This window comes from Mugil cephalus, chromosome 21, assembly GCF_022458985.1.
Source record: "Mugil cephalus isolate CIBA_MC_2020 chromosome 21, CIBA_Mcephalus_1.1, whole genome shotgun sequence".
Taxonomy (NCBI): domain Eukaryota; kingdom Metazoa; phylum Chordata; class Actinopteri; order Mugiliformes; family Mugilidae; genus Mugil; species Mugil cephalus.
In genome coordinates, this window is record NC_061790.1 from 13171283 (window position 1) to 13195130 (window position 23848).

Genomic DNA, 23848 nt, shown 5'->3' on the forward strand with positions numbered 1-23848 from the left:
CAGAATTAAAAAAAAAAAAAAAAAGGGAACAACAAAGGATAGGAAATAAAAAAAAGTGGCTTTTCATTGAGTCGTACTTGACAAGCCAGTAGATGAGAATGTTAAAAGTAGAAGTAGTTGTGGGGTTGTGGTCGTAGAAAAAAGGGCATTTTTACGGTGTAAATGGGGCTTTTATTGGGTCTTTCAACAAAAAGGACAACTTTTTAAAATGCCTTTCTCTTCTGAAAATGTTGCAGCAGATGTTAGAAAAGCCGTCGTGCTCTAGGACGTGAAAGTCTGTGTCCTGTTCATCCGATTGCATTTGCAAACATGTGCTTAGGGGTTTCAGCAGTCGAAAGTTTGTGTGTGTGTGTGTGTGTGCCAGGCCCATGTCTGAGTTGCAGGTGTGTTATAAGCCTTTGCTTGAGTTAATGAGCTTAGGCGACTTAGTATTTCTGTGTTGACCCCTGGGATGGCCGTGTCACACGAGCCCAAACCCTAGGTGATCTTAGGTGTTCTACGAAAACAACATTTGTCCCAATAAACTAACGCTTGCTCTCTCCAAGCGACCGCACACGCTCCTTTATCAATTTAGCATGGGTGTAAACAACTGAAAGACGCCAATGGTTTAATCCAGATCACAGCAGCAGAAAAAAAAACAAAGTGGTGAGGAGAATACTCATGAGCTACTGTTTTTAGAACTCGTTAAATGGTTTCTCAATTACAGTCTAAACTCAGAATCGTCTTTGGACTTCATGGTGAACACCTTGTGTGTCGCATGAGCACCACGTGAGCTGTTTCCGGGAATCTGTTGACTCATTTTGCAAATTCTTGTTACAAGTCCAATCATACACCCTCCAACATTTTGTGGAATTACCTTTATTTATCTGCTGTGAATCAATGCTCGTAGCAAAAGCACGTGGCCTACACCGTTCTGTTGTGTCGCTCTACACTTTCACTAAAAAAACACCACCAAGCATTGGGTTATCTTGTGCCGCCGCATTTTGGATCGTGTCAGAATGAGATCTAACAAATCTTCCTGATTTTTCTGAATTTACCAAGACAAAAAAGAGAGAAGGCGTCAAAGAAGATGGTGTGTAAAACCACCATGCGGCTTGGGCCACTAAAGCTGGACTTACACAACATTTGGGAGATGTCTTTTCCACACGTGGTGTCATAATCAAAGCGACACCAACCAATCACATCGTGTTTCCCTCGGGATACAGTAGGATTGGTTGTTGGTCGCTCTATAGGAAGGCGACTCCATTGGCTGCCATTTGAGAACTTGCAGGAAACGCGCGTCAAGTGAAGAAACCGGCGTACATTCCAGTGTGGCAGTGTTAGACATTACCCCACTCCAAGACAATGAGATGCCACTGAAGCCTGAAAACACACATGTGAGCTCTGGCTAAGAGACATGGGCGAGGAAATATATTTCGATCATTATTATTTTTGGACGTCATCGGGTAGATGACAATATTGTTCGTCATCTGCAATTATACCCGAATCCAACATGATCTGCTTAGTTTAAAGTCGGACCTGTATGTCGCCATGATGAAATACATTTGGAGAGGTAAATCAGGCTATAGCCCACCTTCAGCGTAGAATTTAAACATGAGTATAAACCAGGTTGGTGTCTAATGTGGCATCTCCTACAATGTAAGTTCCATCTCCCTACCATTCACACAGAATGAAGAGACGGAATGAAGACCATCTCCCTCCTTCAACAGGCTATGTGAAAAGACATATTGTGTCCCCTTCAGTCTATTCAAAGGCCACCACACGGTATAAGACGAACATTCAGCTGAACGGCGGGTCAGCTCACGAGTCTTCTGTACCAGGTGTTGAAACTAATGGAGTCTCTTTCTTATTGCTGCTGTATGCAAAGCATTTGTACATACAGTACAGAGCGCTTATCTTGCAAATCCAGGCCGGGTTGAGACGAACTGACATTTGCATGTTAGTATAACAATTAATTAGACCAATACGTGTGCCATCGGTTAGTCTGAATTTTGTCTAAAAGCACAGCGGCGTCTGAGTCACTTCCACCTAAATGAATAATGCTGTTTCTTTCATCATTAAGTTGGGCTTTTTGGAATTGCACAATGCGAAGTATACGCCAGATGCAGATGAAACTGTTTTTTTCGAGCTCAGGGACAAAGTTGTTTTCATAACAGGTCTTCTTCTACCACGTCACGGGAGAGTCAAACCAGGTCAGAGGTGACCAAGTGAAAATAATAGAATGTACTGTATCACTCACCAGAGTCTACTGGGTGGCCTTGTACACAGCTAACCTTCTGATGTGCCTGCTTTAGTAAATGGAACCAGCTCGTGGCCTTTTATATCAGGCTGAGGATGGTCCCTGGCACCTCTATCTGTTACCTTCACACTTGCGGACATTTACACAAAATGAGCTGAGATGCCGCATGTGTGGCTCCGGCTGGTCCACATCTGGTTTGTTTATGACCATTTCCCACTATGGTGTCTGCTTTTGTCCTTAGACTTCTGCAGAACGCCATCAGAGGCCTCCAGTGCAGCTGCTGCTAAACGGTTCCAGGTGCCCCCTGTCAGCCTGGATGTCTGCGCTGTGATTGCAGGTGTAATTCTGGGAAGTTCATTGTTCACATTTAAGGACAATTTCAACTTGAATATTGTTTGCTTGCATTTCTTCATTGTCTGTTCATTGGTAAATCATTAATATGGCAGGAATATCATCACATGACCTTTTTGGCATACAAGTGCTGTCGTCTATGAAGCTGGCTATTTACTGCGGAGGCAGAGACTGGAGTCTGTCCTGAATTGAGAGCGGGGAGCTCTTTCCACCACCATGCAGCCACAACAGAAAATAGCCTTGACTGAAATAAAGCTCCTCTGAGCTATGAGATGGCGAAACAGAACGCCAGCTCAGTCTCACCTCGGTTGAGCTTTAGGTGGTGCCTTGCCTTCTACTCTGAGATGTCAGCCATGCACTGTAGATGTATGCCTCCGGTGTCAGATTGAAGAAAAATGACAAGAAAAGTGGGAAAGAAAAGGAGAAAGTAGTGAACATAGCCCCTGAGTCTGAAAAGTCAAGCTAGCGGAAATGATTTTAATACGCATTCTCACTAATGTCCAGCAGGGGGCGAGTCTACTGGAGCTATTCGCCTGATTGTGTAGAAATCTAATAGGAAATTACTTTAATTTTCACCTGATTTAATATGCTTTCACCCCTTGGTTGTTGTCCGTCTACATCTACATCCTCTACGTCAGTTTATTTGGACTGGTGGGAACACAGTGCTAGCATTCTGTCCTGGAGGAAATAGCAGTTAGTTTGCAGTGAGAACACATTACCCAGGGACAAATACGGCCTACTGTTTCAACGTTTATAATTATTCAACCAAACACTGAACAGATTGTTGTATGCCCCCAGAGGGCGTCTTCTCTTTCAGAGGTGTCTGGCAGCAGCAGCGTGCCTTCTGGTGCGCAGGCCACAGAACAGCAATAAATGCCAGTGCTGATGCTCCATTTTCGATTAGATTATTTCCTGATTTCCCGAAATCCAATTTCCTGCGAAATTATGACCAATCACAAAACTGCGTGCAAGCATGTAGTGTTGAGGGCTCGTTTGAACTTTGTCCGGACTGAACCGAACCAGGGTCAAATGCAACATTGTAGCTATACTTACTCAGAATGTAATTGAGTCGGGAAACAGACTTTTTCCGAATGAGCATAAGATCTCAGTTGCTAGTTTTGCTAGTTTCTTGCGTCTGCTGAAAAATGGCGATGGCCAAAATGCCAGACCAGATTCAAAGTGGTCATGGTGGCATTTGTTTACTTGTGCAGAGGGAAAAGAGAAGACGCCCCACTAGAGGAGCCTTGTGCAACTCCTGTTATCAGGCGGCACGCTTCAGACGACAAGGCTTCTCGTCTCACCTTGAAAGAGAAACCTTGGAAGCCAGAGTGGAGAATCTGGTAGTTAAAGTGTCAAATTTAATTCAGGAGTATGAGGTTGGCTAAAAACAGCCTAGTACAGTATCTTGGAGAGTTGTTTTTTTTTTTTTTTGTCTGAGAGCTGGAGTGTATTTTGACTGGAGATGTGCTGATAAGTTGTGTTGGGGGGGGGGGGGGGGGACACTTCAGACAGAAATGAGCAAGTGAAAGTGTTTATTTGAAACGGAAACTGGCACCACTCCTTGCATTATGATCCAAACTAAATAAGCAAATACTCATAATACTCATAATGCAACCTTGAGTGTCTGCCAAGACTTATCAGATACCATATCTCGATCTCCCTTGAACAACTAAGCTGTTACTTATTCATTTTGTCTGGTCTGGATGTGTTGAGGTCCCTTCAAAACACTTGCATTGCTTAAAATACACGGCTGACATGTCTCGCTTGTGTTCTGGTTACTGTTCACATGACACATGCTGTTCTTTTGTGTCTGACCTTACAGCCTGTCGGTCAGGGTTTGGCTAAGCATTAACAAGGTGGTTTAGGGTAAAGGATGGTATGAGATGTTACTTTCCGTTCCCTCTGACATCTGATCTGGTCAATTTTACCAGTAGTGAACCGATACTGATGCCCCTAACCCTAACCCTATGATGAGGAACAGTCCGACCACCAGACCAGTTTAAAACAAGCTTGGTAAGCAAATGTACTAATTATCCACCTTGACCTGCAACTTCCCCTCACTAGGTTAATAGTTGGCTCATGTTAAATATGTATGCATATGAACAAAATAAGGAATACATTTTAAAAAAGCAGAGCTGACTTGACACATTGCAAACAGTGTTAATGTGTGTGCAAAAAACATAATTAGCCTTAGACTCAGCGTGGATGAGGAAAATCCTTTACCATGCTTCTCCTTTAATTATTAAGCCGTGTATACTGCATGCAGCCAGTTAGCTTAGCTTAGCATAAAGCCCGCGAAAAGCTAAAAAAACAACAAAAAAAACAAAACAAAACAATCACTGATTAACGCGTTCTATCTTCTTTTATTTCTCCTTAATTATCACTGGTTGTGTCTAGCTTTATCTGACATGTCGGCCTTTGCTGCACTGCTCACGGTGAACCACGGACCACTGATTGTCTTTAAGTACGTATGACACAAATGGGTGCGTAAGAGGCGTCTGAAGTAAACATGGTACGTCCACCACGAACTAGATAACTTTGATGAGAGAAAAGACTGGTTCCTTTGAGACACATTATAAAAATACACATATGTTAATTTAACTTTTTGCAGTACAGTTCATGCATTCGCAACTAAAGAACTTTCTTGCTTTTCACACACATATATATGTATATATATATATATATCACAAATATATGTTCTGAGATGTTCTTTGAAACAAGGGACGAGTTTGATTTGTCGGCTCAATTGCAACATGTTATCTATTTTTTTAATTTGTGCCAAAATGTAGTTTTTATACTGCTTTTATGGCAGTCCAGGCAGTTTCACTCCTCAAATGTTGCCTCCTCTCTTTTCTCTCTCCATTGATCCTTTGAGATGCAACTTTCCTCACTTATATACAGTACAATATAAATCCCCTCTACTCCTCAACCCCTACTACATCTCTGTATTTTACTGTGAGGGTCAACAGCATCAACCACATTACACTACATTACTTACACACACTTCATTTCTTTGATGGACACTTATACCAAGGCCACTTTCAGACGATAAGTCTGTTTGTCAGAGGAGGGGGAGGCACAAGGAGATAATTGACATGGAGAGAGGAAGAAAGAGGTTTAAAAAGCACATACAGAGGAAGGGGGGTTGCTGCAACTGTGGTGTCAGGGATAAGGATCCTGGGGGTGAATGAGTGATCAGGGTTCACTTCTTGCTGCTTTGCAGACAGGATGAGCCTGAACGTGGCAACAGCCTCATTGAGTGTGTATTTTTTAAAAAACATGCATTTATTACAGTAAAGAAATGAAAGGTGTGAGACAAAATGTTCTGAACAAATGATCAATTTCTTCCGCTCGATTGAGCATGAACAGTAGTTGAGGTGAGGGGTGGGAAGATGCGGAACGTGTAGAATCTTGAATATAAAACGGGCATACAGACTTAAAGAGGATATATTTCAGTTTTGGGACTAGTGGTGGTGGCAGGTTTATTCTGCCGTCTGTTCCTGACAAGGTGTTCAGGGGCTCCTAGTTGCTCGGTGTGACTCATCCAGCCTGGGCGGTGTGTTTGAATCCGGCGCCTCCTAGTGGCGGCAGATGCCCCTGCGCCCATCAGGGGCAGAGGCGAGTTCGCAGGCAGAATGAAGGGAAGTCAAAGGTTCCTACAGACTTCAAGAACCCTCTGTGGGTCCGGCTAAAACAAGTGAGAGTCTCTCACTACGATGCACAAACACAGACATGAACTGTCATGTTTTATCTACACGTGCGGACCGAGGAAAACAGCGTCATTCAGGCTGTTTTGGGCACCCTCACCCTCCCTCCCCTCCCTCGCTCTCGCTCTCTCCCCTTCTCTCTCTCTTTCTGGATCTTTGAAGCCCAGAGTTGACGGGAGGTAATCATCCCCACCATGTGAGTGGGCGGTGCGGGTACCAGAGGCGTGTTTTTTTCCATTATTCAAATACTGCTGTACCTATAAAAAGAGTGCATGCGTGCGTCAGATAGTTTTCTCCGATGGGTAAAGGTGACTAAATACTAGTTATCTCTTTCGCCGGCACAGTCTCGTCCTGTCGGCAGGGGAAGAGGTGATGGACGACTCCGGCGGTGTCCAAATGGCGAGGGCGCTGAAACACACAGCCCTGTGCCTGATGCTGCTGCCCCGGTTCCTCCTGGCCGCCGTCATGCTGTGGTTCCTGGATTTCTTGTGCATCAGGAAAAAAGTGCTTCTGAAAATGGGAGAGAGGCAGGACGGCCAGGACGACCCGCCGGTGTGCGTCTCCGACTCTAACAAGATGTTCACACTGGCGTCTCTGAGGGCCGTGTGGTACGGCCAGAAACTGGACTTTCTCAAATCTGCGCACCTTGGGCACACTGCGCCCAACACCGAGGTGGTGCTGGTCCAGGAGCGGAGGCGGGTCCGGATTCTGGACTGTATGAAAGGGAAGAGACCGCTCATTCTTAACTTTGGCAGCTGCTCCTGACCGCCATTCATGACGCGCCTGGCGGCGTTTCAGCGCGTCGTGAGCCAGTACGCAGACATTGCGGACTTTTTAGTTGTATATATCGAGGAGGCGCATCCTTCGGACGGCTGGGTGAGCTCAGACGCGCCGTATCAGATCCCCAAACACCGCTGTCTGGAGGACAGGCTGAGAGCCGCTCAGCTGATGCTCACCGAGGTGCCCGGGGGCAACGTGGTGGTGGATAATATGGACAACTCGTCCAACGCCGCGTACGGAGCCTACTTTGAGCGACTTTACATCGTGAGGGATGAGAGAGTGGTGTACCAGGGGGGCAGAGGTCCAGAGGGATACCGGATCTCAGAGCTTAGGAACTGGCTGGAGCAATACAGGAACGATCTGGTGAATTCCCAAACAGCGGTGCTTCATGTGTAGTTGATGCTGAACTGGCCGGCCTCCTCTGCCCATTCTGCTTTAGTGTGCAACCCACCGCGCAAAAATATTCAGATGCTGCTATTAAGATGTTCACACACGGCACATGATGTTGTTTCTCATGCATAAAAATATTCAGGACTCTTTGACAAATAGCCTAAAGTCATGTAGACGTAGGCTGTTACTGCATTGTGCTTGTCTTTAATTAATTCTTTATTTTATTCTATTTTATTTTGTATGGAAAAGTCTTGAATCGGTTGAAACTGGATTCAATTGGTCGTCACTCTATTTTTCTACAATACAGATGTGTGTGCGTGTGCGTGTGAGTGTGCGTGAGCGCGCGTCCCTGCTCCTATCTCACTCCGGTGTCTCTGTGAAGTTCGGTTTTTAAAAGGCGCATCCAGAAAACCGACACTGATGTTCCTGACGCCGGCAGAGGGTCCATATTAGCAGAGCGCCTTCCTGGACGATCGACCGTAAAACAATGTAACGTTGAAACAATGTAACTGAACAAATGTTTTTAATAAATGTCAGATCACGCACGGAGAAATGCTGTCGGCTGTGAAAAATAGAAGAAGAAGGAGAAGGAGAAAAAAAAGGAACACCTGAAAGTTGTGGGTTTTGTTTGGCCATTTTTGGGAAATTTGTCATTTAATTTGGCGTTCACCAAAGCAGCTTGGAGATGTTTCACAGTTAGCTTGAACTGAGCTTCACATGATTGCTCATCTAGCTGTTGTCCCCATTAATTCCCCTGGAGGACCGGTGAGGCATCCAGGACACTTTGTTTTGTGTGTGGGAAAAGAGACTTTATCAGGAATCAAGTAAAAAACTCAAAGGTCAGAAAAGGTCCCGGATTTCACAGATGAGGCCCAGATATTTGGGAGAAATGTTCATATGAATTATTCCCTTTATCAAATTTAAATATTCCCCTTCTTGGCCCTAATTAGAGTCAAGCCAGTGCAGATAGTCCTGACTTCGAAGAGGAACCGATACACAAGAGTGCAAAGTACCACAAAAAACTGTAGGAAAATCTAATGTTTCCCTTTTTTGTTAACTGAACAAGCTTGTCTAAGTGAATCAGGCAGGAGGGGAGCAGAGCCGGTTAAGGTGGTGTGATGCAGAATCCTTAATCTGTCTGTCTCTTTCTCACTTTCTCGTTATTCCTCAAATCTCTCTCATTTTCGCTCTCCCAGACATACGCGCGGTGTCGCACATAATTAGGATTAGAGAGCAATGTGAATACTGCGGATCCCATGTGGCCCCACTTTCTACTGTGTGGTTATAATGTATTCAGGTTCTCTCATGCCTCACTTGGTTCTCATTATATCACGACATGTATGTGCCGCGTCCTCAGGCATTAGTGGAGCGCGCTGTGAGCATGAACTCAAAAGAGGAGGGACTGACACGCATCTTCGTCTTTTACCGTCATTGTCTCTAAAGAGAAGCCTCTTTAAAGCTCCCTGTTAGAACAAGTTGCAGGTCTCTCTAGTGAGAAGAGTGGTAAAGTCAGAGAAGAAGCGTAGTCTATCAGCAACATTTTTTTTTTTACAGTGGCACTGGTGACCGTTGATTGACTGATAAGTGTAAAGAAAAAAAAACAAGGCTATCACCGTCAAACATCAAACCTCAGATTTTCTGCTGGAAAACATCTGTCTGGACAGGTTATTCAGATTCTAGAAAACACAGCGGAGGAAAAAAAAAATGCCATGTGATTAGAGAAAACTTTTAAGTTGGGCAGCTAAACTCAACCATGTTCCGCACCCGCGTTTCTTGAGGAGGCTAGATTTGGTCTTATCTGGCAAATTGACTGATGGAGAACACTCCTGTTTCATGTAACAGCTGAGGGACAGATAACGGATGGCTGCATAAGACAGAGGGTTTAAACGGTGATGACACACTGTGGAGTTTTATCAGATCACGTCGCTGTCTGCGTCAGACAGCACTGTCTGCCAGGGAATCTTTTTTTTTTTCTTTTTCCACCGTGCCAAGTGGTGCTGTGACAGTCAAGGCGGTCTTTCAAGATCCACGTTGTGCTCAACGCTGAGGCGTTACGTAGCCTCCCTGCGTGTCTTGGAATAAGCGAGTTTCAACCCCTGTCAGATCAGACGTCCGTGAGAGTTCATTTTCAGTCCCTGCAGTGCAGATTTCTTGATTCACCTCTGAGCTAATGCGCTAAATACACATGAATGTCAGGCATTTGGGATTTAAGACAGGTCTAAAGGTGATGTTTGTCCTACAGAGGTGCACAGTGCACCGATTGTGGATTAACAGCAGCTCGTGAGTCACAAAATGTGACCGACCTGCGTCTGCCGCATGTAGTCTGTGCCACCCTGCCTTTGGCAAAACCGACTGTCCACCTCTCACATTTACTACTGTCCTCGTTTCTTTCCCTGAATTCCTCTGGAATCCTATACTATTCCGGGAATCCGAGGGCACTTTTTTCTTTAGAGCGCGCTGCGGTGACACTTCGCTCTGGAAGAACAGTTGCACTGTTGTGCACGAAATGTCTGTCATGGCTCAACACTGTGGCGAATTTTAACACTATCGCTTATCAGTTTAAGATATTTTAACCCGAGAACTCCACCGTGTTGCATTTCCACTGCATTCTGTTAAAAGCAGACTCTGTCATCTGTCCGTCAATCAAACTTCTCAACATATTTGCTTTGCTAAATCATCCCAAATTGAATTAACTTGTACTTTGCCATTACTAGCGGATTAATCGGGTTTTAAAAGCACAGCGCACCTCTTTTCATCACTCATTATATCATATTTTCATCTAAAAGTTTAATACTTACGAAACAAAATCTCTGCTGTATTGGAAGAAAGTAAACAGCAACAGACAAACAGGCACCGGGCAGGAGGAGCAAAAATATCCTTGTTTAGACATTTAGAGGATTATGAAATCTGATTTGATTTAGTCCAATCAATTTCTTTGCTGCCTTGGCAAGCACACAAAAGGGTTTTAATCTCAGTGAGGCATTTCCTGGTTAAATCAAGTTACTAACTATTGAATAACACACAGAATGGTCCCAGCTCATAAGCCGTCTTGTAGCCTATTTGGAAATTCCGGCAGGAGAGGCAACCTAGAACTCTAATAGATCAATTATTTGCAATTTGAGATTAAATGTTTTGGCCATGTTGCTGCTCATTTGTTAACATGTGACATCGCAATATGTTTTAATCCAAAGTTCTACTGCATCCTCCATTCCAACTCTCAGTGCATTAGTTTTTGCTAAAGCACACTTAATGTCCTAACTTAAAACAGCACTAATCGGTGGTTTGGATAAACATTAGATCAAATGACATTATGTAAGGAAAGATCAAATTTATCACAGGTCTCCTTAGCTGTATTTCTCTGTCTTTCAGCTCACTGTTTTGATTTTATGACTTGTAGTTTCACCGTCTCAGTTCCTTTCTAAATCTTTAATCAGCGTTGTCTTTCAGGCACAGCAGGTTTCCAGACAAAAGTTCTGTGGTAATGGACAACTTTTTCGCCTATCAACGACAGAAAGAAAGTGTTATGCATGTCATTGGTGGGTTTACAGCTTTTTGTGCTGCCCCCCAGTGGCCGGAAAACAAAAATATTCAGCTTTAAATGATCACTAATAAAACGTAGTAAAAAGTGTTTATCCATTAGTGTGTCGATATAGGATTTTATTCTTTATTTCCATAGAATACATAGCATTGTCGATTAATAGTGAGTATGAACATATTTCATGTCTAATGTAGCTGTAGTGCAGGTCTTTTAAATATAAACAATTGCAATTTAGATTCAGTTGCTTCAAGATTCTTTGGCAAAAAGAGTCCCTACAATACTAATTAAGATAATCAACACCAGGTATATCTCAGCGTATCTTGCAATATAGTAAAGTTTTAAATTGGCCTGTGACAGTTACAGACGTGAGTAAGGTTTTATGATTCACCACCACTGGCAGACAGTGAGAGACAGTAAAAATGAAACAAAAACCAGAAAGCATTCAGGGAAGGTTTCTGATTCTCCAGATGTACAAGGAGGATAAAGGGCATGGACGATCACTAGGTGTTTTCACAGATTATTTATTCACTGGTTTATTTATATAACTTAGTTTCTTTTATCTGTAAAAATGTATATATGTAAATATCTATGTGATGAGGTGTTGGTACATACATTTTAAACTGTGAATCAAAAAGAACAGATCGTTGATTACTGAGAAAGGAGAAGGGGTTAGAGTAAATAAGCATACGCTTCTTCCTACATCCTTTGGGACATGTCATGGTAACATCGTTTTGTAGTTTTGACTATTTAGATTTTATAATTTTTTTTTTTGCATGTGTGTGTTTTCTCACGTTCGAAATAAAGCCTTCATTCATTAGTTCACATTTACAGGAAGAATTACAGTTGAAAAAAGAAAGTGAATGAGAACAAACACCAAACACAAAAAAATGCATGCAACTGAACGCGTTTGTATAATTACCCTCACTGCCAGAAGGGGGAGACAAATGTTCTGCACTGTACCTTTAAGTTGATGTCATTTGATGTCTCTGCCCTATGTGAGATAATAACAAGGGTCACATTCTATAGATTTTGGTGCGACAATTATAGCGCCACCTACTGCTCTGTCTTAAGCACTGACAAGCCACTTGTCAAAAATGCATACTGTATTTACGCTTCATGACACAGAATTCTCATTCTTATTTGAAGAAAATTCGAGTTTAGCAGGAGATAAAATGCCTTCCTGAAATGATATCTCTTCATCTAGTGAATCCCATGACTTTCCATTTAGCTGCAAGCTCTTGAAGTCATATGATGTAGAAAACAAGGTTTGTAACCATGGGACAGTGTAGCCAAGTGGAAAGACACTCTATGACACAGTTTACCGTTCTAGACCTGACCTCAGCAGCCCTCTGGGATAACTTCTATCACGTACGTTTTGGATTCGGTGGAAGCCTGAAAGCAGGAATTTGGCTGTTTATCCGGGACAAGTTCCCCTTGTTCCAAAAGCACGTGAACTGTCATATACAGCGGCGTCTACAGCTGTGAGACACGAGCCGGATGACGCACCTGCACCTGGAGTCTCATATAGTGTATAGAACTGCACAAACGATAAAACTGGGGGAGGCAACATATACTATGCTAATAATAACCAGAAAGGACGAGAGAATATCACAACAGGGATTTGAGTCTATTTCATAAATTACATACATGGATAAGCAATAATAATAAGATTAAATAAATCATAGAAGCAGTGACTAGTCATTTCCTGTGGGGAAGTGAGAGGAAATGGCACTATATTGGTGTTTGACTCTGATATGAGCTCATATCAAAAGGTTAGTGACAAGTACATGAGATTTATTGATGGTTATGTCAAATTTTCACTGAAAGATATCTACATTTTAACGAGCTGTGATTCTTTCTGATGCTTTACTGATTTTGAAGAGATTCCTGTTGCATGTCTGCTCTAGATACATATTAAGAAGATATAAAGATTAGTCCTTAGATGCAGTTGGTCAATAAAACTACAGGCAATGGCTTGCATGTGAGATACCAAATGTTATTGCTAGTTCTTCTGCATTGGGGTGGTTTTGGACTGGCTGTGCAACTGAGAAAATAAGCTATTGTTTTTAACAAAAAATTAACGCAGACTTCAAATGGAACTCGTGTGTTTGTGCTTACAACATGGGTTGTGTATAAAAACTGGTTGGCAGGCGGGTTACATCAGCTGTAAATCGTGAACACTGTTGCTAGCCAACCATTGTTGTCTAGAAGAAGATCGAGGCTAACAGATTAGCGAGCCTAACATCCAGGTAACGTAACGCAGGAAATACAAAAACATGAGAAAAAGATGAGGGCATTGGATGTATCGAAAGGTGTCACTGCTGAAGTCTGAAATTTGTCAGCCCTTAGGCTTTTGTCCTGGGCCCCAGTCCGTTGCCTGGCTCACCTGGTGACAAGCTCGAGCATATCCGACTGTGTATGGGAAAAGTCCACGAGAACAATCCCCTGTTGTGCTTTTCACAGCCTCAAAAGTGGAAAATGTGCCAAGGTCCGAGTTCACGAGTTGGGAAGTGTTCGTGTGGAGGTGGATGATAAGTGATATGTTGTAATTTAATCATGTAGTCAAGTTTTCTCTGACATTTCATAACATCATAACATGTAAACATCAAAAATAAAAAGAGAAATGTGTTTTTGTTTTTTGTTTTTTCAAGGTCAAGGTTTCTTGCATCAAATAGTGAACAATTGCTAAACAAGCTAGCTAGCCAGCTTGCTGGTACCTTGAACGGCTTTCAGACGAAATAATGAAGTAATAATTGGGTAAGTATTATTAAGACAGGCACAGGCTTTGTCTTTCATAACCCGATCAACAATAGATTTTTGTTAATTGGATAAGGATTATGATCTGGATGCCAGTCCAAACTTTTTCCGCCCGCAAAATATTTGCCGGAGAAGGTTGGTGATCCGGACTCCAGACCCCAGGGAGTTTATTAAGCCCTGGCACACCACAAATGAAATCCAAAGGCCGTATTAACAGACGTATATTCTGATACGATCATTCTAGAGGGAATACGTACGATAAAACTGATAAAAGCAAAATAGGTAAATGCATGAAACTTCATAAATGTATTTGTCTCTGCCACATAGCGTTGTTCTCCTCATGGCCTCTCGGTTTGGGCAATGCTGTACCTACAGGCTGCTCCATCAGAACTTTCCCCACATCTTTACCACCTTAATAGAGCTCAGCTCCTGCTCAGAGGCAACAGGTGGGAAGTGTCAGGAGGAGTCATTACTAAAGGGAAGCGCTCGGACCTGGTATGTTAAAGACTTTAAAACTACTATAATTACAAGAACATTAAAAGGATTCACATTTCCTCAGTTTTTATAAATACAGAAGATGGATTAATAATGCAGTAATGTTCATATTCCACTCAGAGATAGAAACTGCAGGAAAGATAGTAGGTGGTATTCCCACTTCCGAACAGATGCACATGTCAAGGGTGCGGAGACATGCGTCACACGGGGCCCTCGCTGCACCGTGCAGCAACCACACTCTGAAGTGGAACGGGATGGGAGGGAAGAGCGAGGCTGGCATCTCATGGTATTCATCTGATATACGGACTACTTAAGGCTGTCGATTTGCATTGTCGTTTCAGAGGGATGGTGACGTCGCAACGGCGAAGTATCGAAATGTTCTTGACGCATTGTTTCTTGATTCAAATCTGCTCTTTCACTTGGAGTCTGAATAAGAAACGACTGTAAGCCTTAACAGTCTGTAATTTGACCAAGGCTTTGTTATTGAGAGCAGCACCCAGTGACATCTGCAACCGCCAGATCTCCAGATAAATTGATCTCATAGCAACCACATTTCCATGGCAACCAGGATACAGATGCCATGCTGAGGTGATATGCAGAGTGACTGGCTGCCAGACTGACATTTTTTTCCATAATAAAAAAAAGAAAAAAAAAGAAAAGAAAAGAAACTTAAGTGAATAATTCATGTAGTTTCCATTCCTAAATTATTGTCTGCATCATCGGCCTCCTATGTTTTCCTGTCTGTTCTCGTTGCTCTAATTACTTTTTAGCATGTCTCCAAAGCAGCCTCCTCTCGCTGTGATTGACGTACCTTCTGAATTGTGGATCAGTTTGTAAAAGTTGGGGAGCTTTGCTGAAGGTTGCATTTGGAACATCATACAAGAGTAAATAAAATTTATATATATATATAAAATTAGGTTGAAATGTATGCATTGGACATTTTGTGCACACGTATACACACAGAAAAAAATACTTACCAGACACTTACTAATTCTATAGCACATATGTAAATAAATAATAACACAGGTGTAAACACTTTTGAATGCAAAACTAGACCATATTTTCATTTTAAAGTTTGAAGACATTTTAATGATTTCTTTACTGATTATTAATTTAATAATGTGTTAGTAGCTTCATATGTATGTTTATCACAAATTATAAAACTTTACTCAAATTTGTATCGAATTCGCTCAGAATTACTACTGCAAGAATGTTATTACATGAACATCAAGCCTTTCATTAGTTTCCATGTCATAATCGGAGCCTCACAAGTTCCACTTGAACATAGCAACACGCAGACATCAATACCAGAACAGGCACCAACGGTCGTGAATTGACTAATGGACCTGCGGTCTCAAGCTGTCGCCACTGGATTGTTTCCTTCATCACCTGCACATATCTGCACTCAGATGCCCTGTCCTCTTGGAACCCCCATCCCAGATTCCCTGAGGCGCCGCATAGAAATTGCAACAACGGAAAAACAGCTAGCTCGCCCGAAAACCAATGAGGTTTCTAGTTCCCAGAAGACAAGTGACGTCAAGCGCTTTTAAAGCTCAGCGTCCAACGGACACGGACGTCATTCTTTAAAAGAACTTCTGTTGTTGTTCACACTATATCCCTGATTTGAATAAATTGAGACGGACTTGACCAAAGCGTCCGTTAAATGAGAGAATTAAATACTTCTGGTTCAGTGGCCAGGCTGGTAAGACACTTAGAGTGAAACTAATTTGAGACGGTTTACTGACAAATAAAGAAGGATTCCACACCCCGACGAAGCTGGTGGTTGTATTTACATAAGCGGCGCATTATTGAAGGTTGACACTCCTCATATTTCTGTGTTGGCTTTGGACTTAATCATCTCATCACGTAAGAACAAATCGATTCAGCAGAGCCACTGCGTGGAAAAACTAAAGTGGAACTGACAGTGTTGGCGGGAGAGGTTTCATCTGATCAATGAATCTACTGTAGCTGTGCACGAGAAGGTGCCAGCTGTCTGTTTACTAAATATCAATCAGTTACTATCAATTCTCCTCAACTGTTAGTCCAAAAGAAAAAAAAAAAAGATAAGAATACATTTTTTTTTTAATTTGTTTTTTACTAAAATGTTGACGACAAAGTCTTCCAAAATCTGGTTTTAGACCAGAACAGCCTGAATCATCAAAGCGTTGCAACAGTTCTTGCTTGCTGGATTTAGCTGTTCTCCTTTTCTCTTTGAGTTTATTGAAAATGGGGTTATCTTGTGTTGTTATTGAGCCAAACATGTTGTCAGCCTGCCCAGATTAGGAAATGCCGATGTACACATGCACACGTGCCATATAACCGAGGTCTTATCTGCTACATATGGCTAAGCACTTTTTTGAATTAGGTGTGCTGATAAAAGAGTGTTTGCCTTGTTTAAGGTAAGTCTCCATGGTCAGGAAGGCTCACTGTAGCTACTCTGTGTCAGAAACCCATTGAGCATGTGCACGGTGTGGGCAGTAAATCAGGTTGCCAGAACTCCGACTCTGAATACACGATAGCATTCATGGGAAGAGAAACCGACAGAACCTGTCATCACAGCCACTTAAATGTTTACTTACATGATCTCAGAATGAAAATTTATGCAAAATCCGTAGCTGTAACAGATATTGTTCTGGTGCTAGCCAGGGATGATCGCGCTTTAATCTCCTGCCATCTTTTTTTTTTTTTTTTTTTTTAACCTCAGGGTACGCACGTACAGCATGCCGCTATATGGACACTTGTATCACAGTGGTTGCTTATGCACCTGCAATAGTACACAGCTCGTGTGTTATGAGCCTTGAAAGGTTATTCAGTTCGTCATGGTGCATCTCACGCGGGCCGTTCAAATGATCTGAAAAGGACTTCAGATGCGCCTTGAGATCTTAGGCGGCAATCAGCCGTGACCCCATGCACTCTCACAACATTCCTAAGACTGTACAAGGGGAGCGTGTTTACATTTTTTTCCAAGTTGACGAAACACGCAGAGAGACCGAGAAAACAAGCCTGACCTATGAATTAACTCGAGAGGTGAGAAACCAGTCCACCAGACTATCCGTCCTCCCCAACGCGCAACAAAATCGATAAAGACAGATATGAGGCTCTCTGGAGGCCGAGCTTCCCTAAATCAGCTTGACCTCACTTGGCTGCCAGCGCGTAGACATCCGTCAGGAGAAGCTTGCTCTGTGAGTCAAGTTACAAAATCACATGTGGTTGTGGGACATTTGTGGAGAGGGTGACATTTCAGTTGCAGAATACAGTGTGCTCAGTATAATCATGCGTGAACTCAAGCTGATGCTAATAACTTTGCCAGGAGCTCGGAACAGGCTGTGTAGACGGTCCACACCCGCATGCTGCCAGTGTCTAAGTAGTAGTTTAAAGGTTAGACGAGGTGGAATCCCGGTGTTGTGTAAATCTTAGCAATCCCCGTGCTAGCTTGTGGAAAATGTGCCCAGAAACTATTTACCTGCTGCGCACACTCTTTGTTACCGACGTAATAAGGGCAAAACACCCACGGCACGCAAATGCATCCATGCACACGCTGAGAAAACCATCCAGCAGTGCTGTGCAGATAAAGCCTCTCATCTGAACATCCCCTTCTTCAAAAGGTTGCCTCTGTCACTTTTTGCATATCCCTCTATCACTCAGCCAAGTGGAAAAAGAGCAAAAGAGTGTTCGAGACCTCTGCGTGCATCTCCCTCTCCTCGCTCTTCCTCTCCCTCCTTCCAATTCCCTCTGACATTCTTATTTCCAAACACATGCCAGTGTTTTCTGCCCCCGTCCTATGTCCCTCAGGTGTGTTCTGACCTTGTGTTCCCGAGAGCAGCGAGGCTCCAGACAGTTAGGTGAGGCTGCTGTCTCCACGCTGTTCTGCTTCATCTGCCCTGCATATAGCCAGACAGTTACCTCTCTACCCTGCACAGGCCAAGCCACCATGTGTCTGCGTGGATCCGAGCAGACAATGGGGCTGTCCCCAGGTGGCCCGGATGCTGCAAGATAATAAAGGTTCCCTGTGTGCGTGTGCGTGTGTGTGTTCCAGACAGTCGCAGAGGAAGACAGTCCTGGTGCGACTGCTGCTCCCAGACTGACAGGCAGCAGGATTACCGCTGGAGAGGTGACCACAGTTTTATCTCCCAAATACACATCCACGTGCACGCACATGCACGTGGGGCACAGGCGCACGCGATGTCACGTTTTTTGGACAACAGAGTAATAATGTCAACACTGCGCAGCCTTTGGTCTTATTATTGATCGTTCTCATTGTCTTATATGAAGCCGGAGATTCACACCCGAGCTGTCGGCGTCATAATCCTAGTGGTAGTTATAAGACAATATCCTCTATTTATAGCACAGCGGGGAAATTTGCAGTGTTGCATATGGTTTTAAGGGCGGTGCACACGAGAGAAACAAATAGAAAACACTGAAATCAAACACAGCAGAAGTTTACACACACAGATCAGCCACAACATTACAACCACAGACGAGAGAACATCGAACATCTTGTGACAACACAATGTTTTGCTGGAAACCTTTTGGACCTGGCATTCGTGTGGATGTTACTGAGACATGTAGCAATGACACTGGCCTCCAGATCCCAAACTAATAAAGGATGCACTGGAACAAGTCTGATCTACAGACATGTTACAGACCCCTCCACTCAACCTATAGACCAAAGCCCCCCACTATCAACAATCACTTTCCACACAGCACAGAACACCCTCAGAAGGGTCACGTCCATTCTCTGATGAGTCACAACTATTTTGGAGGCACAAGGGAGACCTACACAACATGAGGAAGGTTGTCGGTTGTCGTTATGCCTGATCGGTGTATGTGGTCTACTGGGAGCAGGCCTGGTTGTGCAGCCTCACAGCAGCAGGAGGTCCTATGGTGACGCTCCTTCACACTGCTGAAGGTGCTGCCCAGTGCTGTTATAGCGCCAATGAAGGGGGTGGATCCATCTGGGACGACAGCTTTGCCACCATCCTCTGATCACCCACCACCTCTACAGGCTAAAGAGGGCAGCACCGAACAGAGCTAGACTTCTTCACCGGTCTGCTCAGTCCCTTTTTGTTTGCTGCTGAGATGCTGCTGGTCCAGCAGACTACTCTGTAGAAGATGGCTGGTGCAACCACAAAGTCGTAGAAGGACCTTTGTAGTGCTTCCAGCACTCAAAAGGACCCAAGTGTCCTTACTCTATCCTTTCTTATAAAGTTCATTGGCATGTCAGTCCAGTCCTGGTCTCTATTCAGGTGAACGCACTTATAAGAGTCCACAATCTCTATGTCCATTCCCTTAATGTTCACTGGTCTGTGTGGTGCTGTGTGGTGTGAAGTTTTCTTGGCACCAGACTAAAAAGTCTCACTTGAATTCTCTGTGTCCTTCACCCTTCACCCAGTCAGAGGTGTATGGGGAGAAGAGGAAGGGAGCCAGGACAGTTCCCTGAGGGGCTCCCATGATGGAGACAACCACATCGGACACACAGCCTTGTGTCCTCGCACACTGTTTGCTATTGGTCAGGTAATCCAATACCCAGAACGTGAGGTGGAGGTCCACTCCTGTGTGTACCAGTTTGTTCCTGAGTATGACATGCCGGACATGCTGGACATGCTGGACTTGCTTCTCTAGTGTTGAAAACACTAGAGAAGTCAAAGAACATGATACTCACAGTGCTCCCAGCCTCCTCTAGATGAGAGAGGACTCTTTCAGGACGTAGATAATGGCGGCATCCAGTCTGATGCTGCGCTGGTACGCAACATGAAGCAGATCTATCAATGAGCCAGAGGGCGCAAATGAGCAAGGATCAGCCTCTCCAGTGTCTTCATGTGAGGTGCTAGAGCAACTGGTCTGGTACCTTCAACTTAATCAATCAATCAAGCACCTTTCATATAAAATATTCAGTCCAAAGTGCTTTATATAAAAAAATAACAGTAGACGCAAGAGATACTTCCATCTCTCTCACACACTCACACATATGTAAATAGACACACAAACACACACGTGCTGATTTAAAAACACTGAGGAAAAGCTATCCCACACAGAAGTTAAGGAAACACTACAGAGATAAATCAGAATTAGAATTTAGTAATTACCTATGGGATAAAAATAAATAAAATTCAATAAATAACCAGACTTAAAGGTAGGTCTTTAGTTTGCTTTTAAAACTGTCCACATCGTCTGTTTTCCTCAGGCAGACTGTTCCATAAACGGGGACCGTAATGGTAAGAGGAGGCTTCACCCTATGTTTTGGTTAAAACTTTTGGAGTAATTAAAAGGCTGCTGACTGAAGCCTGAGAGGGCTCATGTATTAAAAGCAAATCGGATATATAATTAGGACTTTCTGGTCTAGGGAGACCAGAAGGAAGAGCGTTACAATAATCAATTCTACAGGTGTTAAAAACATGGATTAATGTCTCAGCGTTGGCTTGAGATAAAAATGGCCACACTCTGGCCATGTTCATGAGATGATAAAAGCCACTCTTTGTTAGACTCTTGACGTGAGCATTAAAATTTTGTTTCGAATCTAAAATAAGGTTGTTTTTTTTTTTGTTTTGTTTTGTTTTTTACCTGCTCATATGTGTTAAAGGACAGGGCTCTGAGTTTTAGATTAAGTTTTCTTCTGTGGGAACCAATAACTTCTCTTTTGACCTGGTTGAGCTGCAAGAAGTTGCCTGCCATCCATGACTTGATATCTAAGATGCTTCTTAAAATGGCATCTATTGGCTCAATGTCAGCAGACATGGCATAGCTATACAAAGCTGTGTATCTTTGGCATAACTGTGGAAATGAATAACATCCCCCAGTGGCAACACATAAAGATTAAAAATAGTAGGACCTACAATTGGACCTTGGGGGACACCACAATTCGATTCATAGCCTTTAGAGGAATATTTGTCCATGCTTATAAAAAATTCCCTGCCAGACATGGAAGTGGTAATGATGCTGCATATACAGGTTGTACTGTACATAGGTAATTATCTTAGGACTGTACATACCACTGTACATACATACGGTCATTGGTTGGCAGCCTTATGTAACTCTAAATGTCTTTTTTATTATTGGAAATATATTTAAAAATGTACTTACTTCACAATCACCGTTCAGATTGTGATTTTATGTATTTATTTATGTACAGATAACATACTGCACTGACCACAGAGCTGATCAGAAACATAATTTAATTTTTTGTGTATGTAAATCTTGACATGTATAATAGTCAATATTACACTCAGAAACCTTAAATTTTTAACCTTTCACAGTCAGACCATTTGGCCAAATCAAAGCCCATCAAAGTTGTGTCCCATGTAAAGGAAGTCAGTCTTGCTAAGGCCAGGTGAGCCTGAAGGGAAGCCTGCCCTAGGTGTGTGTACACGGCAAGTTGCTACGTTAGGCCCGATCCCAAGTCCTCGGCTTTGATGCTGTGGACTTTGAAGCCGAGTGTCGAGCATCAAAGGCAGCGGGACTGCACCCCAACCTCTCCAAGCTCGGGGGGTGGGCTGGGGTGGCACGGTTCAAGCGTAAGGTGTGACTCGTCCCTTTGCTCAAGAGGACTTCAGGTGACAGAGGAAAGATGAAGAAGACCACAGAGCTGAGCTGGATCTCAGAACCCCAGTGTGGCGTGATGACTCACTTTCTGCCTCCCAGTCCTCACAAACACCCCCCCACCCCTCACTCCCCACCCCCAAACACACACACAGATAGTCAATCCTCACCCAGACGCAGTATCAGGTCCACACAGATGTACCCACAGCAGACTAAAGTAATGCAGCACTGAGAGCTTTTCCTTAAATCTGATTGGATGCAGTCACAATGGGGGTCGATGCTCCAAACTTTTGAGCACTGTTTCCATGGCAATAGGTTCTGACATCTCCTGTCGTGACGAGATGTTTTTTTGGGTTGCAAAGACCAGGGGGAGGGGAGTTTTGCACAGCAAGATTTTGAACAGTGACAGCCAGGGAAGGTTGTCAGAATTCCCTGATAAAAAAAAAATAAAAAAGAAAAAAAGAAAGAAAAAAAAGAAAAGAAAAAAAAGATTAAAAAAAGAACAAAAGCAACATTCAAGTCGAGCGCTACGGTACAACACTCCGACTGCAGGCTAAAACAATGAACCCATCTGACCTCATCTGAGAGGAGAGGGAGAGAGACACACAGAGCCTTTTAACCACCCACCAAAACCACTGACGTATTTTGATTTTCAGTGACGCATCCAGCCCAGAGGAATATTTCCTCTTAGATAATTGGGGTGCAATGTGTTTTTTTTAAAATGTGGGAGACAATTTGCATCCTCATTAGAGCTGGCATTTAGGGCCAAGGGCTATTATGCTTCAATATTTTTGTTGGTTTACAGTAAATATAGAAATGTGTGCAGGATCCTGTCGAACAAGAAGGCAGAGAGGGCGAATCCGGCTAACACCTATTTGCACGCCATGTTTTTGTGTTTGTTTTTTTTCCACGGCGTCCTCATCGCCGTCACAGCGGGTCATTTGTTTAACACAAGCTTTAAACGTGACAATTTGTTTTCCTAAACGCCCGCAGGTTCATTTGGGTTCAGTGGAGATCACAGCAGGGGCGCTAGACACAAGAGGGTGGGCGGGAGCCAAACCTCGGCGTTGTCCTCGGTGAATAGAGGAACTTAGGTGACCTCAGACGGGAGCATTTAGAAAGTTCGGTCAGTCGCGTTTGGCCCGATGGCGGCACCTAGCAACACCTCCTGAAGAGAAGCAGGCGGCGTCCTTCAAATAAGATCTTTTCACTGCACCTGATTTAAGGCAGGGTATGATGCCGGTGAAATGAATGAACGGATGAAATACGAAAACAAAAGCCAGGGAGACATAACAGTTCAGAGAGAATGGAGCCCATCCATAACAGTATATATAATGCAGTTACTTGGTTAAACATTACTGGCTGGATGGTGTTTGTCTGAATAACTGCAACAGTTATGAGCCACTGACCTATATTTCCTCAGAATATATGCACTACCGTTGCGAACTAAACTTTATGAAAAGCCTTCCATTGTGAGCTAGACGGCACAGAGACACATTGGATGAATGGATCAGGAGGTCTGGTTTGTCCACCCACAGACATATATCCATGGGTGTTTTCTGATCTTAACCTGTGGACCAGCATCCTCCAATAAGGAGTTGGTGCATCTAAATCTGCACATACAATCGCAGCATCACTAACTAGACCAGTTGTTGTTTTAGGTGGAAATTGAATTTCTACACTACCAGATTAAGGTTTGGACTCAAAGTGACAGCATGGATGAGTTCAATTAGTGAGGTCGTTCATTCTGCGGAATGACAGGTGTCAAACAGGTGACTCTCGTTTAAGGGCGAAGGCAGCAAACGCTGCACGTGCTGCTACTTTACTGGAGAGGGGAAAACCTATACAAGAGGCTGCTCAGCTTTAATGATCTCGAATGCTGCAACATAACCAAAACCAGAAAAATGTGAGAGAAAACAATAGCGTTCTAGTGGCTTGAAAAATACCCAGAGTGGCAAAGACTCAGCCAATGTTCAGCTCCAGGGAGGTCAGAGAAGATCTAAAGTCAGTCTTTCGTCAAGAGCCCTCCCGCAAGGACCCATTGTTGTAAAAACG

The 23848-nt window shown here is 43.4% G+C and overlaps 1 protein-coding gene and 1 long non-coding RNA gene across 2 annotated transcripts; both read left to right on the forward strand.

Moving 5' to 3' along the window:
• Positions 1-6563: 6563 nt before the first annotated feature.
• On the forward strand, positions 6564-8020 carry LOC124999560 (thyroxine 5-deiodinase-like). Its single transcript, XM_047574542.1, has one exon. It carries the CDS (start codon positions 6670-6672, stop codon positions 7471-7473), a length of 804 nt encoding a protein of 267 aa, XP_047430498.1. The 5' UTR covers positions 6564-6669; the 3' UTR covers positions 7474-8020.
• A 4151-nt stretch (positions 8021-12171) lies between these two features.
• On the forward strand, positions 12172-15002 carry LOC124999318. The gene is made up of 3 exons (XR_007111184.1): positions 12172-13762; positions 14090-14257; positions 14378-15002. It is a non-coding gene; the product is annotated as an uncharacterized LOC124999318 (long non-coding RNA).
• Positions 15003-23848: the final 8846 nt, after the last annotated feature.